This window comes from Xenopus laevis, chromosome 8L (genome assembly GCF_017654675.1).
Source record: "Xenopus laevis strain J_2021 chromosome 8L, Xenopus_laevis_v10.1, whole genome shotgun sequence".
In the NCBI taxonomy this organism is placed as follows: Eukaryota; Metazoa; Chordata; class Amphibia; order Anura; family Pipidae; genus Xenopus; species Xenopus laevis.
Window position 1 is genome coordinate 29010890 of NC_054385.1, and position 18565 is coordinate 29029454.

At 38.4% G+C, this 18565-nt stretch overlaps 2 protein-coding genes across 3 annotated transcripts in view; both read left to right on the forward strand.

Annotated features, from left to right (window-relative positions):
• Window positions 1–18565, forward strand: part of LOC121396951 (threonylcarbamoyl-AMP synthase-like) — a 75088-nt gene that overhangs the window by 32230 nt on the left and 24293 nt on the right. The window lies entirely within an intron of this gene.
• LOC121396950 (protein kinase C delta type-like) lies at window positions 68–12329 on the forward strand. 2 transcript variants are annotated; one of them, XM_041572608.1, is made up of 11 exons: window positions 68–907; window positions 3077–3616; window positions 5211–5323; window positions 5508–5675; window positions 6793–6884; window positions 7341–7403; window positions 8481–8619; window positions 8733–8924; window positions 9015–9143; window positions 10035–10358; window positions 10615–12329. In XM_041572608.1, the coding sequence occupies exons 2-10, from the start codon at window positions 3196–3198 to the stop codon at window positions 10146–10148; spliced, it is 1431 nt and encodes a 476-aa protein (XP_041428542.1). In that variant the 5' UTR covers window positions 68–907; window positions 3077–3195; the 3' UTR covers window positions 10149–10358; window positions 10615–12329. The 2 variants fall into 2 exon arrangements, with proteins under 2 accessions (XP_041428542.1, XP_041428543.1); XM_041572609.1 differs by lacking the exon at window positions 68–907 and having other exon boundaries at window positions 2761–3616.

An 18565-nucleotide genomic window follows, 5' to 3' on the forward strand; every position in this document is an offset into this window, starting at 1 on the left:
ATGGAATAGCAGGTATTGTAGGGAGAAATGGGGTCTATAATAACAGTGGGGATAATAGTCTCTGGGAATGTACTGTGACTGTGGGATAGCAGGGAGAGATGGTGCCTATAGGAACAGTTAATAATAGTCTATGGGAAGGGACTTTGAGACGATGCCTATAGCAGCAGTGGGGATAATGCCATGTCAATAAAAGTGATTTAACATTGGAGCTTATCAGTATGTATCCTACCATGTATTTGTAAAGGAAAGTGGGTCCATGGCAAGCATGACTGCTTACATTTTGCAATCTTTACATTATTTATATTTTCATAGATTTGTAATATTGTCATGAGCTAAGTGAGGCACAAACAAATACTGAAAGCTTTAACCCAAATCAATTCAAGGACCGCATGAGGAATAGGAGTGGCACAGGACAGAAACTTTAAAAAAAAGATAAACAGAAGACCAATTGCAATTTGTTTCTGAATATCAAGTCTGTTGTACTGAAAGGTAATTCTAAGACCAACTTCACCTTTCATATGAAGCACTTGGATTGTAAGCAGTTTCAATTTGGCATGATAGAGCATATTATTGAATCATTGTATATATATATATAAATAGAATCTACTGTTAGTCTAGTATTTATATCAGAGGGAAGAGTTACAGTTGATGTATGGTTAAAGTCGGTGTAGGAGAGGAAATCATGAAAAGCAAACCAATGACAGCTGGCATGTTGTCATAGTTTAGCATTGTGAGATTTCCATATGGAAAATGGATAATAATGGATTGCTACATTAAACAAATGTAGAGGTCGTAGACTCGCAGTTAATCTAAGGTTGACGGAAGGTGGTTGAGACAAAGAAGCTGAGGAGGAGGAAGAGGACCACTGAAGAAGGAGAAGACACCACAGGAAAGAAACACTTTTAGGGTAAGCTCCAGTGAACATTAATTTTTTTTTTAAACCCCTGGCAACCAGTTTCATTTTAGCAGTGGCCCTGGCCACTAATGTTGTTTTAGTAGGGGCCCTGGCCACCAAAGTTTTTCTTTTTTAATTGTTGGGGTCATGGATTGCTGCATGTAAAACACATTGTTAGCAGCAGACTGACTTAACATGGGAAAATGCTAATGTGTGTGTGTGTATATATATATATATATATATATATATATATATATATATATATATATATCATAAAGAAGACCAGCAACACCGATATATTTTGTGCAAAAAATTCAAATGTATTGAAAATGCTGTACATGCATTTTCAATACATTTGAATTTTTTGCACAAAATATATCGGTGTTGCTGGTCTTCTTTATGATATGTAACATTTTTTACCTTGCACCCGATTTTGAAATGTTTTAGCGGAGTGCGGCCCCACATGAACTCTATATATATATATATATATATATATATATATATATATATATATATATATATATATATATATATATATATATATATATATATATATATATAAATATTTATTTCTGCAGTTCAGCCAGATCTCCATTGAAATCCAGTGAGAGATGAGGAAGGGATTTTCAGGAGTTTGTGCCCATCGTTAGTTCAGATTTTCAGCAGGCAACAAATCTCCACCTCCCATTAACTTTATTAGGACTGGTTATTTTTTAACCAAATCGCTCTTATTTGTACATTAGAAGTGCTAAAATGTTAACTAGGTGCAATTTAGATTAGAGTAGGTAATTACTTAAAGAGTCTACCTTGACGTGGTGGCAGGCTTAATAATCCCTTGGCCAAATGTGTTTTATTTACTGTTTCAGCTCCCATGTCTGTGTGGCCTTTGTACTGTGGGAGTGGGGACCACTATTATTTTTATTGTTTCATTAAACTCCTTTAAGGGATCAGATTTTCCAGGGCAAAGTGGCAGTGTAAAACATATCTGGTGAGAAATTTTTGAGTGGAACCTTTTCTCCGGCTGCATTAGCTGCAAGCCCAGAGCACCATCAGGCAGGGTGGTTTGCTGGCAGTATTTGTACTTACATAATAAATTAATGAAGTAGCAGCTGTAACTTGTGTTAGTATGTGTATTATATTTATATAGAGTTATGGGTTTTGTGATTCATGGCACTTTACAATCATTGTTGATTTTTTAATGGAGTCCCTGATCCCTTTGGAGGATCAGAGAATGCTAGGACCTGTGATCTATAAACAGTTTGAATCCTGTGGTTTGAACACCCTGCAATATTGTTGCAAAAATGTTTGTTGCAAAAATGTATTGTTGCAAAAATGTTTGTTTTATTTTCACTGCAAGCGTTTCTACCGTTCTGTCCAGTTTATTTTTACTTACCAACTCTATACCCACAGGAAGAAACATAAACACACATACACACACACACAATGTGCTGATATGTGAGTGCAACACTACACTACCTCAACATTTGATTCCCTCAAATCAAAACAATTTAGGACATACCCTAGTTTTAGTCATACCCAGTTAAGCCAGACACACCACTTGATCTATCGAAAATGCTGCCCCATTTCTGGCAGCACCTCTCTTGATAGACAGTGTTTCACAGGCTACTAAAATTGCAATGGACAAGCCCAAAATCCCTCATGCCATTGGCCTTAGAAAATTTTTATATTTATTTACAGAATGCCCACCTATCTTCTTTAAACAGGAACAGTCTTGTGACTCTCCATGAATGTTTAAAAGTTTACCTTATAGTTTATTACACATATTTATAAAGCACCAAAGTATTTCACAGTGCTGTACAATCAATGGGTGTATACATTAAGCATACAAGAATATATACAAAATATATACAAAATCAACTAAGAGCCAATATAAGAAGTAAAGCGGGCCCTGTCCAAAAGAGCTTACAATCTAAATGGAAATTTCAGTATGTTGTAGATGGACATAATGAAACTAAATGATCAGTTTTCTTATTATTTGCCTCCATCTACTCTGAAAATTAAACATTCCTCCGATTCCTGGTGTCAGTGATTGTAAGACTCGATTTGTGCTAATGGCTCATGCTACTGCCACTGGTTGCATGTCTCACTGCTGCTAGTCACATGATTCTCCTGGGTAGACTGTTGGTTGTCAACTGCCACTGATGCCCAACTGTCTTTTAGACGGTGGAGAGAGAGGGAGCAAGAGAAAGAGAGTGCCACAGCGATTGCTAAAAACGAAGACAAATTTTGGATAAAAGACACATAATTACAATAAAAGGAGAATAAGAAGGTAGGTGAAGATGAAGAGGAAGAGGAAAAAGAGGAGTCTGACTCCAGAAGAGAGAGAACCTTCACAGGATAAATGCTGCAAGAAGACAAAGAAGAAAGCCAAGAATCAGAATGTAGCACAGAAGACCAAGTACAATAAAGAAAGTAAGAAGAGTGACACTGAGAATAAAAAACTTATCAGTGTAGGGAAGAAACACCCTGAAGATGAGAAGAAGAAAAGAAAAAGGATTAAAGAAGATCAAGCAAAGAAGAAAAAGGAAATGCTCTCAGATGAGACCAGTAAACCTGAGAGCAAGAAGAGAAAGCAAGATGAAAAAACTGAAAGCAGTAAGAAAACCGGCTTAGAAGATCTTGAAATTCTTCAGAGCAGCAAAAGAAGGAAGGAGCAGGACAAGAGGAAAAGACCAAGGAGCCCAGAAGATCCGTTGGAAGGTAAGGGGAAAAACATATTACTTTAGTATTCATTTTCTGTTATACCTACTTCTAATTTTTTAATATAGAGTCATTATAGTTTCCACAAATCCATCCCTCTGCTTCGTTCAAGTCTATAGATTTTTAGAAGACTTATATTTACAGTTAGGTGTTTTTAGGCCAAAGATTATTAGGGAAAATAGGAATCCCCAAAGGCCTAAAAAAATCCCTCTTACACTTAACTGTTTTATTAAAAATCCCAACAATGCAAACCATCTCCTCCTTCCAGGCCAGCTCCACTTCTACCCCTAGAAGGTCCTCTAGCCTTGTCACACCTACAGGCACCACTTTGTATTCAATGGACAAAGCCCAAAATCCCTCATGCCATTGCCCTTAGACATACATTTTTATATTTATTTACAGAATGCCCACCCACCTTCTTTATACAGGAAAGCTCTTGTGGCTCTCACTGAATGTTTAAAAGTTTGCTTTACAGTTTATTACACATATTCATAAAGCACCAACATATTTTGCAGTGCTGTACAATCACTGGGTGTATACTAAGCATACCAGAATATATACAAAATCAACCAAGAGCCAATACAAGAGGTAAAGCGGGCCCTGTCCAAAAAAGATTACAATCTAAATGAAAATCTAAGTATGTTGTAGATTACATAATGAGTTTTCTTATTTTTATTTGCCTTATCTACCCTGAAATTTAAACATTCCTCTGATTCCTGGTGTCAGTGATTGTAAGACTCAATTTTTGCTAATGGCACATGTTACTGCTGCTGGTTGTATGTCTCACTGCTGCTAGTCACATGATTCTCCTGGGTGAACTGTCGGTTGTCAACTGCCACTGATGCCCAACTGTCGTTTTGATCATCATCATTTATTTATATAGCGCTGTCAAGATACACAGTGCTTTTGGTAGAGTTATTATAGTTAATTAACTGCCCCCCATTGGTGGGATGTTTGTCCTGTTGATGGGTTGGGGTTTCTACAAATCCATCCCTTTGCTTTGTTAAAATGTCTTATATTTACAGTTAGGTGTTTTTAGTTTTTGCCAAAGACGATTAGGGAAAATAGGAAACCCCAAAGGCCTAATAAAATCCCTCTTACACTTAGGGGGTTATGTATTAAAGGTTTTGAGGGTAGTTTTTACCAAAAACTTGAGTTTTTATGTTGAAAAAAAACAAAGATTTAGAGATTTAGTATACCCAAAGCAGGAAATAGGGTTTTTTTTTTGGTGGGTTTCGCTCAAAAACTCAATTAATTCGAATGATTCTAGTTTTTTTAATTTTTTTTTTTACTGTAAACTCGATTAATTTGAGTATTCAGAGTTTTCACCCGAAATTGATTTATTCAAGTTCTTTACATATTGTAGTTTTTTCATAAATTAGAAAACACTTGAGTTGTGGGTTTATTCGTTATTGATAAATAACCCCTTAATGTTAAGAAGGCTCACAAATAATAAAGATAAAGAGTTTTTTCTCTGAATGTGGGTGCTTTCTTAGCTACATTGTTATAGAGATACATAGATATATTTAGTAAAATATACAATTCATAATATATTTTGATATGGGATTTGACTGAATTTGTTTGATCCCACAAGGTGGAAGTGGAAGTGCACCGAAGAAATCCCACGTGGATGAGAAAAGGCCAGCCCCCCTGGACATACAGAGTTACAAATTCCACCGAGAGCTAGGAGAAGGCATGTTTGGACAGGTGAGTGTGGGGACTCCCAATATAGAAATCTCTTTTGTTATCTTTTATAAATCTGTACAGAAAACATGAAGTAAAATCAAGCACTTGGCAATGTCTTTAACATTCTGATTGACTGTATTATCTGTCATTCATGATGTTAGCAGCATTCAAGACACTCTGTAATATTTCATCTCTTTGCTCTTAGGTGATGTTGGCATCATATACATCAAAGAAACAACTTGTGGCAATTAAGAAGGTGCCCAAACAACCCAGCAAGGGCAACTTTACTTGCATCATGAAGGAGGCCCGACTCTTGAAGATCGCCAGAGGATGCCCCTTTCTTTGCCATTCTCATGCCACATTCCAGTCCGAGGTACAGAACACTCTTTTGATACATAATCTGTTTCATTAATGGTTTTACTTCCTAAGGCCAACCTAATGCACAAAACTTATCCAGTGCTCATCTTATTTACAATCCTGTCACTCCCCAAGCTTTATAAACCTAGATTATTTTCTAGGTTACCTTGGGTTACTCTTTGCTCTCTGAAAGAGCCTCTGCAATATTTCCAGATCCATTAAATCTAGTATTATAACTGCAGCTACATGTGAAAAAAGTTATAATTTTTCATCATATTTCGCAGTCGTTAGCCTTTCAAAACTGGGTTTCACAATATAGTGCAATATGCAGGGCAGCCATATCTTCTATTTCATTGTACTCATGTGGGGCTGTTATATATTGACAGATGGGGATATATGTATCAAAGAGGGAAGTTAGAGATCACCACAGTCTGCTAGCGTGAAATAGTGCCTCTCTCCATTCATTTCTATGGGATTTTTAAAGTATTTCACCCTTTCATAAATACACCTTTAAAAATCCAATAGAAATGAATGGAGAGATGCGGTATTTCACTCTAGCGGACTGTGATCTTTAACTTCACTCTTTGATAAATATATCCCTATGTGTTGTGAGTCAGTAGGAAAAGTTAATTTCTGGTTTGAAAGCAGATCCAGTATCACTAGGCACACAGCTGGTGCTCAAGTTTTGGTACTCATAGTTCACAAAATGCAGAAATATCTTTTCCTCATCCTTCTTGCAACTGCAATCAAAAAACACTTGACATTTTTTCTGTCTGTAGAAATACACAGAGAGAGAAGAGACCCACATACAATGTTATGAGGTTTCCTTGGATAGTTATTAGTGCAAAAGCAGCTTCTATTAAAATTCTATTCTCAGAGCTACTTGCATCTGTTCATATTTCTTGTGTATAAGGCCTACTCAGGCAACTCACCAGCCCCAATGAATTCCCAGGTCCTAATACTATATCCATTTTGAATTAACAACATGAGAATAGATACATAATGGAGAGCAGAGCCTAATGAACGAAGGAAAACACCTCTGATAACTATTTAGTCCCCAATTCACATTCCTTGCTGTTCAGTTCTGTGCCATGTATTCCTATGTCTCACCAATTCTTCATTTGTCTAACCAGCTGCATGCCTTCTTCGTGCTCGAATATGCCAGCGGGGGAACACTGTACAAAGTGATTGAAGATCAAGGAAGTCTACCAATGAAGAACATCCAGTAAGTGATAAGATTCTTACTATAGACTGAGGAATAAAAAAAAGATGTGTGCACAGCAGCAGAACCAGGGCACCACTAGAGGGCAAGAAAATCGAATTTAAATATTTGTTTTTATATATACATTTTATTGCAGGTTCGGGAATCACAACATTACATCTGTAGATAATAAAATAGAAATGCAGAATTTGTTGGAAATGTCCTTCATGTAAATTCATGCACAGCTGTGTATTAGTTCTTGGGCCTTTGCCTGAATAAAGCACTGCGTATCTTGACAGCGCTATATAAATAAATGATGATGATGATGAATAAGGAAGGTGTGTGCACAGCAGCAGAACCACCGCACCACTGAATTGCATTGAAGGACAAGAAAAAGTTTAATTCACTAGGTGGTGTCTATTCGATAATTAGCCCTATGGAATTTAGCTTGTTTACTTATTATTTTTCTTTTTTTTGCAGGTTCTACACTGCAGAGATGGTGATAGCCCTACAGTACCTTCACTCCAATGGCATCATCCATCGGTCAGTAAAATTTCAGTTCTCTTCTCTAGAATATTGAGTAATGTCTACTTTCCATTTTTATTCACTGTTAGCATGATATAGTTAACATTTTTATAGCATTTGTTCAAGTTTCCTTGAGATACTTACTGTAACTTTGCAGGCACGTAAATGTACAGCAAAGTGTCACCCCCTTCCCTCACGGGCAAGATTTTTCCCTATTAGTTCACAATCTAACAGTAATGTTTCCACCTCTGGTATCTGGTGCAGGACCGCCATCAGAAATCACAGGGCCCCATACAACAACATTTCCTGGGCTGCGCCCACTGCAAGCCCCACCTACATGTCCGCCTTCCTCACCCCACAGGTCCGCCCCCCACCATACAGTAAAAAAACAAAAAATATATTGGTGGCTAAGGTTCCGACATCTTAATAAAAAATAAAAAGATATTGGTGGTCAGGGCCCCCCATAAAAAAGCATTTCTGGCCAGGGCCCCCCCATTAAAAAATATTGGTGGTTAGGACCCCACATGAGAAAAAAATTGGTGGCCAGGGCCCTACCCCCACACATTATAAGAAAATTGGTGGCCAGGGCCCCTTAAATGTCCATGCCTTCCCGAAGTCAGCAGCTCTCATAAAGATGGGGTGCCCGGCTAGTCAAGTAAGTGTGCCATGGCCGGGGCCCCCCTTACCCTCGGGGCCCCCTTACCCTCGGGCCCCCTACAACTCTCCCCTTTGCCCCCCCCCGATGGCTGCCCTGATCTGGTGCAATCAGTTAGTGAAAGTTCATTTTAGTGACTCTGTGACACTTTCTGTCCAGACTCACTACAAATTGCTTAACTCTTTGTACTTTACATTTCATTTTAACCAAGCAATGCATCTTTCTCTCTGTATAATCTGCCTTTACTGTAACACTTATTTTTTGTCTTTATTATCCATTCCTTTTTCTTACTTCTTAACTTAGTTGCTTTTAGGTTGTTCTATACCAAAAATATCTGTTTTCAGTTATCTTTTAATGTGTATTTACTTACTTATCCCTGACTATCACTCACAGAACTACTTATTCTAGAATGTTAATTGTTCCCAACACCTATGTTGCAGAGATCTGAAGCCAGAAAATATCTTGGTGGATAACAACGGGCACATCAAAATCTGTGACTTCGGCCTCGCTGTTGAGGGAGTGTTCGGTGGAAAGAAGATCAGCGGATTGACAGGAACACCTGGATACCGTGCACCGGAGGTCAGAAATCTTTTCTAATGTCATTTATACACAGAGGCATTCAAATCTTTGTGTCTTTTTCTTCTTTGGACATCTTTGTAACTTTGATAATTTGTTCTTCTTTTTTTCTGAAGGTTTTGTCATTGGAGAAGTACAATGCTGGAGTGGACTGGTGGTCATTCGGTGTCATCATGTACGAAATGGCCACTGGCAGACAGCCATTTGCCCCATCACTGGTTTCTGCACAGGAGCTGTTTGAGATAAGGGAGAAAAAGCTTGAATACCCGCGTCACATGAGCCAGGAAATGCGGGACCTTCTGCCAAAGGTAAGTAGAAACAATTACAGCCCTTCTATTGTTGGATGGTGCCTGACTTAACATCTATTATAGTCTGATAAATAATCTTTTTTTTTATAGCTTCTGGAGATGAACAAGACCAAACGTTTAGGAGCAAATGGGAACATCAGGGAGCACTCATTCTATGCCAGAGTCAACTGGAGCGAGCTGGAAAATAGAAAAATAAAGACACCTTTCCAGCCCAAAATTGTAAGTACATGGCTACACCAAGCAACACGAGGCTTCTCCCTTTATTCACCCTACAGTACCACTGCTTATTTCTGTTTTTATTCATCTATAGTTGGGGTGGCAGATTGAAGAAGAAAAAAGCTGAGTTTTGTAAAAATTCCTCAGTAGTGGGGGGTTTGATGGCTTAATAACATAAATAAAAGTAATAACATAAATAAAAGCTACTGAGTTACGTATTTCCCTTACATTCGTACCTCCACAACACCTACATGTATACTTATTGCATCATTGACAGATGGGAAGGCTAGGTTTGTGGAGACTAACAGGCTCTTTCCTTTATTAGAGCTGTAATAGGTAGTTAGTTGGCTTTTGCAGGAACCAAGTCTCCATATACCTTGTAATATCACATTTTTCTTCTTTGCAGCTGAAAGAGTTAAAAAAATAGTTATAACCCCATTTCTCAAATTGTCCTGATACAGGTATGGGGTCTGTTATCCAGAATGTTTGTGAGCTGGGGTTTTTATGCATAAGGGGTATTTTTATCATTTGGATTTCCATATATTAAGTCTACCAAAAACGCATATAAACATTCATTATACCCAATAGGATTGTTTTGCCTTTGATAAGGATTCAATGTATTTTAGTTAGAATAAAGTACAAGGGACTGTTTTACTATTAAAGAGAAAAATATTAAATTATTTCTGGATAATGGGTTTTCTGGAAAATGGATGCCATACCTGTACCATGTAGTAAAAAAACTTCTTAATCATGAAGTACAGAATTTTAAATTAAATACACTTTTTTTAGCTACATCTCATTCAAATATATGTGACCATACTGTATCATTTATTTTATACCCATGCTTAAAATTATATATTATAATCCAACAAAGTGTGTTGTTTCTTGTTTTAGCCACCAGCAGATAAGTTGCCAGTAATTCATCCAGGATTCTGCGCTGAGACATCTAAGAGAGCTAAAGTGGAAGGCTTCTCCGATGTGGATTCCAACTGGAATTGGCAGAAGTAAAGTATTTTCTGTGCTCATGTGGATTAACCTCAAACTGCCTGTACAGCAAGTGATGACGGCAATGTACCATCCATGGCCAATTCCATCAATGAACATCAGATCTGCCATCTACTGTCTACTGCAAGTGTACAAGTGTCTGCCCGTACAGCCAATCATACCAGCACCACATGGGATCCTTGACAGAAAGTAGAGAGAATTCGAGTCAAAGTGGTAAGTGAAATTAACTAAGTCCATTAAAATGGGAAAGACGAGAAAGGATTACTTATGGAAGGAGTAATACATGATAGTAAACATGTTGAGGTATTAATAGGGCTTTCAGAAGATTGGGGCAACTTGCTAGTGTGTTTTGTGCCCTTAGACTCCTAGAAATTAGTTTTTTACATGGGAAAGGAGAGAAACAGTATTTATAAAGTAATATACAGAGTTATGCTATGAATAATGTACTCTTTTCTTTTGTATTTTGTAGCACACAAAACATCATAGGAGGCCCCACCAGAAGAAAGGAATAGCTGCACGCCGGACTTTCTGAATGGAGAAATCCAACAGACCCTTGGATAAGGGTAAAAATGTATACTGAACATACAGCGCACTTATGGAAACCCAGTGCACTGTTAAGTAACACCGTTCAGTATACTTCAGTTTCTTTATATAGGGTAAGTTAAGTGGGGTAAGTATGGCATTAAGTAAGTTTTCTTCCTTTTCCAACTTCCCTCCCATTCTTTTACTGTTTTTTATAGATAGGATGTTATATAGGAATATAAATATTACTCTAACCTTGTTTTTCACCTTTAATATAAGTTAAGGCAAAAAAAAGGGTGGGTGGGTGGGTAGTGATGTTATATTGGAATAGGAATATTACAATAGTTTGTTTCTTTTCTTTTATGCTCTCCTGTCTTTCCCCTGTCTGTAGTCTGTAGTACATAGGTTAAAGGTAAAGTTTGTGGGAAAAGGGTAAAGTTTATGGGACAAGGGATACAGGATATGGCAGTAGTGATACGGGATAAGGGATATATGTTTATAATTATGGGATATGGGTACTATAAGGGTTATAGTAAAGGGATATGAGAATAGCTATGTGCAGTAAGGGATATATGGAATACGGGTGTTATACAGGTTTTAGTAAGGGGATATGGGAATTATGATGTGGGATAAGGGAGATGCTATATCCTGATAATACATTTGCAGCAGGTTTGAATGGTATGAGTGGTGTGTGAATGCAAATAGGGAACCCCATTGCACCAATTTAGAAGATGAACATAGTGCACCTTCTGATTGGCTGCAAATTTAGTTTAGTTCACCATTAAAATGTAAATACAATAAATCAATACAAGGCAGCCTGTGTGCTTGTGCCAATTGGAGGGAGTAATAATGCAGCAGATGGAGCTGCAGCTTGAGGGCCCATTTTTAAAAATAAAAATAAGACCATTAGAGTTGTGAATGTGAAGGTGTAATGTTTAGGGAGGCTCAGGGTTTAGGATTAAAGGAATAAGAGTAGACTAAGAAGAGCTGTAGGTCCCCAAATGCTGCCTAGCCACAACTCCCTCCTTCCCCTCCCCGCCATGAATCTTATATTAGGCAAAATAATTAGGCCCATCATAATCTTCATCCCCCATAACCAGGCCTTTTAGATAATAAAAGGCTGCTGGTATTAATAGTCTTTAGAAAGTTGATCCAGGGACTGGTCCGATTGCCGTTTTGGAGTCAGGAAGGAATTTTCCCCCATCTGAAGCAAATTGGAGATGGCTACAGATGGGTTTTTTGCCTTCCTCTGGATCATCTAGATTAAACCTGAAGGACACGCTCACCCTCCATTACTAACAGTGTCCATAATCCACTGATAGGAGCCAGATCACATATCTAATCGTATTTCCATATTGGATAGGGAACTACTGGAGGGAATTATATAGTTAGCAAAGCAGAGGGGAGTCGAATCCCAGTCTCACTGACCATGGGATTTGCCACAGAGAAAAATAGTGAGTGAATGAGTGATGTGGGTGTGTGGAAGTGTGTGTGTTATTGTAGATTATTCATTGGGGAACTTTTTTGTTCCTTACACCTCCCAGTCTGATCTGAGGAGGAGGGGTCCCATGATGGCTTATATCAGCCGCTACCTGGCCAGATAGGAAACTACTGCAGCAAGTCATCGGGTGAGCCATTTGCTGCAATAGGTGTGTGAATGGACAGTAACCTGGTTGAAGCCTTGACGTGGCGTTACTGCTCACATGTATATCATGTGCCAATTCAACCAACTGGCTGGGTGTCATTATAGTAGCAGTTGTACTAGAAAGAGAAATGTATTTAACCTGTAAAGGCTGGAGTGAAGGGAAGTCTAACATAACAGCCAGAACATAACTTTATCCATTGTATCTCTCTAACCTGTTAGTCAGTCAGCAACTTGAAAGGGGGGGGACACATGGGACATAACTGATGAGTAAGTTAATCAGAATCAAAAGCAAACTATCGGTAGTTTATTAAAAATAAACATGCCATTTTTAAGAAGAAACCCTGCAGTATTGCTGGTTGTGCTGAGTGCTATCATTTATTCACATATTTGGTCTCCACATATAAATAAAGTTCTGTTGTATTTATAAGGCATGTGGTTATCCTGAATGGTCAACAACCATATCCCAGTGATGTCCCCCGTGAATTGCCCACTTTCCGTATTATCTCTGGGTTTTTTGAGAGGAAAATCAATGTATTAGCTGTAATGCCGTGTGCTGTAAAACAGAGCTCCCCAGTTTCGTAGAACAAATGTTTGCGCCCCATGGTTACTGCTTTAGTTTTATATATGGTAGCATTCAGACCCGGACTGGCCATCTGTTAATTCGGGCCACTGCCTGTGCAAAGTAAATGGGCCGCACCATAGCAAAATCTCCTGCCTCACCAAACGATCCCCTGTGCGCGTAGTAACAGTGATCGAGGAAGATTACTTTCTTCTGTCTGAAGAGCCCGTCCCCAGGGCCTTGCTTGTTTTCTTTTCTTTTTTTTTCTGTCCGGACTGCTCAGCTTTAGCGGGGGGGGGGGGTGTTTCAGCAAGTGTGCAGTGGAGAGGAGCGACTGGGAGAACGAACGTACCATACGTCCCCTGTGTGCCCTCAGCTATGGGACAAATGACAGGCAATTGCAGGCAGGGAAAAAGGCACCTGTATATGATTGCTTTGTCCAGTACTGAAGAGGCAGGATGGATGGCAGACACTGGCGCTGCAGATTCAATCTCTTCACCCCCCCCCCCCCACTATCAGTGCAGAAAGAATGCTGGCCCAAGTAAGGATACAAATCATTTTTATTACACTGCCTTGTGATTTTAAACCCTTTCCTTGTTCCCTTTCCTTGTGCCAGTTTTGGGGGGTATTTATTCATGGAATTCTCACTGTGTTCATCCTGCTTTTAGTTCTGAGGTATTATACATGGAACTGCAACTGTGTCTTTTGGGTTTTAATAAGCTTAATTGCATCAGTGTCTTTTTTTAAAAAGAAATGTTTAGCTGTCTATATTCAATATTCCTCCCATAGTGGGCATGGTCAGATGGTCACCTCATGTTTCAGCAGGAACAGCCCCCTAAGTTTGCTCATAGTCTGTACAGAGAGATCCCATAAAGCTATGACAGCATAGGTATTCCCCTGTACTAAGCACAATTCAGCAGGAACAGCTCCTACGTTTGCTCATAGTCTGTACAGAGAGATCCCATAAAACTATGGCAGCATAGGTATTCCCTGTACTAAGCACAATTCAACAGTAACAGCCCCTAAGTTTGCTCGTTTGGGACCTGTTATTCAGAATGCTTGAGACCTGGGGTTTTCTGGAAAATGGATCTTTCCAAAATTTGGATCTTCATAGTCTACTAGAAAATCATGTAAACATTAAATAAACCCGATAATCTGATTTTGCTCCCAATAAAGACTAATTATATCTTTGTTTGGCTCAAGTATAAGGTTCTGTTTTATTATTACAGAGAAAATGAAATCAATTTTAAACATTTGGATTGTTTGATTATTATGGAGTCTATGGGAGATGGCATTTCCATAATTTGGTGCTTTCTGGATAATGGGTATCCAGATAACCAATCCCATATCCGAGATGGGCTGCTTTGATTTATTTTGCCAGGGCTGCTTTTTTCTCCCAGTCCGGCCCGGGTAGCATTGGGCTGAATCATATAATTTAGGATTCCAAAGCTGTCCATTTCATAGGGTGCACTGGATGTTCTAAACAAAAAAATGCTCATTAAAGCTACACATTTATGGAAATTGCTACTTTTTATTGCTCATCTTTCTATTCAGGTCCCCAACTACTCGTATTCCAGTCTCATATCCAAATCACTGCATGGTTGCTAGGGTAGTTTGGACCCTAGCAACCAGACTGCTGAAATAGCAAACTGGAAATCTGTTGAATAAAAATTTAAATAACTCAAAATCCAAACATAAAAAATGAAAACCACTTGCAAATTGTCTAAGGATATCCCCCTCTATATCATACTAAAAAGTTAACAGCCACTTTGATAATATAGTAAATAGTTAACCAGCTCCAAACCATCCTCCCCAGCCTGTGTAGCTTTTCTTTCTAGACACCAGTGGAATCAATCACATGGAGAGGACGCTGGCAGACAGAATGGAGAAGGCTGCAGACAAGATCAGAGGGAGAGGAGCGGAGATTAGAAAAGCTATACTTGGGAAAAAGAAAGGAGGACTGTGAACATATACTGGGGTATATTTATCAAAGAGTGAAGTTAGAGATCTTCACAGTCCGCTAGAGTGAAATTCCGCCACTCTCCACTCATTTCAACTGCATTTTGAAAGGCATATTTATCAAAGGGTGAATTTTCATTTTTTTCCCATTGATAAATCACATAGAAATGAATTGAGAGTGGCAAAAAAATGTTTAATGCGGAAGTGCAATGTTTCGGGGCACGCCCCTTTGTCAAGCAAAGGGGTGTGCCACCGAAACGTTGCACTTCCGCATTTAATTTTTTTTTTTTGCCTAGTTGCTAGTGCTCGGAAATCAAACAAACATTTATGCAGCTTGGCGGCATGCTGCCCCTTTATTTATGCCACCCTAGGCCTTGCTGCAAATCCGGGCCTGGACCTACCACTAAATGTCGCTTGTATATGTCAAACGACTGAGGCTCCTTGGAAGTTCCTAACTGTGAGCACTAGGTGTCAGTACTTGGGGATTTTTACAGGATGCAGTTTGTGACTGTGCAGCCTCCCTGGTGCAGAAGGGTTGGTAAGATTCCCCCTTCCCCCTGGTACCAAATACTTTTTCCAACATGGAGGCACAGTTGCCTGGCTAGTTTAGTTTAATATATGAAAAAAAAGTATAAAGATAAGTTCTCAATGTTAATGGCTGAGGAGGTCAGAGCAGCCCATAGCACAGTTCTTTCCATGCTGGGCTTTCTACTTGTCTTTGCCCTGTTTCATACAGTATCTTCTCTCCTCTATCTGCTTTTCACTTTGCTTTCATGTTTTATTTCCTCCTCAGACTCTTTATTCTGCTGGCCAGACTTGAGGTACAATATGTTCTCTGTTGCAGCAGTGTTCCATAGAAGCAGAAGGGCAGAGAGTGAGGCAGCAGCTGCTAAATCAGGGGACCCCAACCTTTCTTAACTGTGAGCCACATTCAAATATAAAAAGAGTTGGGAAGCAACACAAGTATGAAAAATGTTCCTGAGGGTGCCAAAATATGATTTACTATTTTGTTACCCCTATGTGGACTGGCAGCCTACAAGAGGCTCTATTTGGCAGTGCACTTTATTTTTATACAATTAAAACTTGCCTCCAAGCCTAGAATTCAAAAATAAGCACCTGCTTTGAGGCCACTGAGAGCAACATCCAAGAAGTTGATGAGCAACATGTTGCTCGCAAGCCACTGGTTGGGAACCACTGTGCTAAATGGAAAGGTGGAATGTGTGTCCCTTTTACATAGTTACATTGTTAAATTGGGTTGAAAAAAGACAAAGTCCATCAAGTTCAACCCCTCCAAATGAAAACCCAGCATCCATACACACCCCTCCCTACTTTTACATAAATTCTATATACCCATACCTATACTAACTATAGAGTTTAGTATCACAATAGCCTTTGATGTTATGTCAACTGAATTGAAAAAAGTGTTTGGAAGGTGAACAACCCCTTTAAAGGAAAACTATTGTGAAAGTGCAATCTAAATCCCATCTCATGTAAAACAGGAAACATTCTAAATATAAACAATTCAAAATTCTGCATGAAGAGAGACAGATTGCTAAAAGGGGAATATTGAAGAAGAGAAACGTGATCACTGCAGAATGATTAACTGATTAAATTTATAATGTTTGTATCTATAAAATTAATCTTTATCTTTTAGTAGTACATTTTTCCTTTTTACTAGTTCCTCTTTAAACAAAGATTTAATTGTAGTGGAAGTCTATTTAATATGTCTTGCTTAAACAGGGCAACTTGTACTTTATACAGGTTTTTTTGGTGGTCAAAGATGAATTTGTTGTGGAGCCAGTGAGACAATTTAGCCCCAGGCCAGGGTTGACTTTGTACCTGTAGCCTTCCTGTAGCTCAGTGCTGTATAGACTGACAAAATCCTAAAACCCTGGTTAAAAACCTTTTTAAATTGTTAAATTGTAGCCTATTAGAGGGAGTGAGGTTTCCCTAGATTACAGGACTGATTTAATGATGATCCTGTGGGTTGCTTTGTCTAGACTTTGGAGCAGTATGTCTGTATGTATAACTTTATTTATATTGCACTACTCTGATACTCAGCTCTGTTCAATTTTACAGTATAGAGCAGTCCACACAGGCAGAACAAGCATTATAATAAATACATTTAAAGACATATAAAACATATGCATATATACATATAAAACAAATACATATATACATATAAATATATGTAAGATTATTTTTACATAAAAGATTCTGATGAAAGATGTTAACTAGACAAGAAGTTTTGATTTCCTTGCGATTGTCAACTCTTTGATTCATGCATAAATGAGCCATATTTGATATTATTTAAGTGCATCAGCAATATATTGGCTCAGTTATTGATTTGATTTCATTGGCAATTGTAGGGAAATATCACCACACAGCAGAGGGTTAAATAATTAGGAAGAGACACAATCTCTCTGCAATTCTTTTATTTTATGCTGATGTGAGTATTCTTGTAGTTAGAGAAACAAGACTCGTGGTTTCAGTTTGTCACAAAGAAAGTTTTTTTCACATATTGAGGACAGTCACTAGATGGCAGTGTCATGATATATTGATGGAGGTGTGTGTTTTAATAGTTTGCAAAATATGAAGTGAACCAACATGTTAATGACGCTTTTGAATTCTGCCCAAGAAGGATAATAGGCTGTTTGACTTGGAGTAGTGAGTGCTCTGTAATATTTGCAGAGGTGCATATCTTTTATTATCCAATATCCTTTTCTGCTCGTCGTATCAATAAAAGTGATACAAATGCAAGTTTGTCTGTATGTATCCTACTGTGTATTTTTAAAGGAAAGCAGGCCCATGGCTTATGGCTTATAGTAGTGGCACCAAAAGCAGTGGATAGAGTCCTAACCTAAAGTCATAGTAGATTAGATTTGAGAATGATTGGATTTTCCATATTTACATTATTTCTATTTTGATATATCTGGAATATTATTATGAGCTAAGAGAGGCACAAACAAATATTGCTTAAAGCTTAAACCCACATCAAGTTAATCAACCTTTAAAAGCTGTTTTTAATTTTTGGCTTTGAAGTTCAGCTTTGTCCTTGTCTTTGAAATTTGAAACTGCGGACTGTGAACGGATTGCTAGATTCCCATTTTGAATGACAACATATGATGAATAGGAGTGGCACTGGACAGATAGAGAAAGAGAACTTAGGAGAGCATAGGACTTTGGGGAAAAGATCTCTGGTAATGGTAGTCTCTTGTGCAAGTGTAGGTGAGATAATGTTTTCAATCTGAAATGAATGGAGTGCTCATTGGCCATTTTTGCAGTGATCTTTCTGGCTTGTCTTGGGTTAAAGGAGTGCTCATTGGCCATTTCTACAATGCTGTTACTGCACTGCCTGGGGTTAATATGCCGATTATACATTTTCTGTAATAACTACACTGGCACTTCTGGGGTAAATACCCATATTATTCGTGATTACTACCAAGTCTGGGGTTAATATACACTTCATCTGTCTTATTTAGTGATGTTAATGCACTGTCTGGGGTTAAAGGGGTTGTTCATCTTTGAGGTAACTTTTAGTATGATGTAGAGGTTGATATTTTCAAACAATTTGCATTTGGGAGATCAAGCCCTTATACAAGGTGTGGTAGAATGACTCCGAAGAAGTATAAAAAGGTATGTTTTCAACACAAAGTCAGGTTATGGGGATGCAGGTATAAGCAATGGCCTAGCCACATGCCAGCAATTAATCCAACAAGCAAAAAGAGAGGCAAT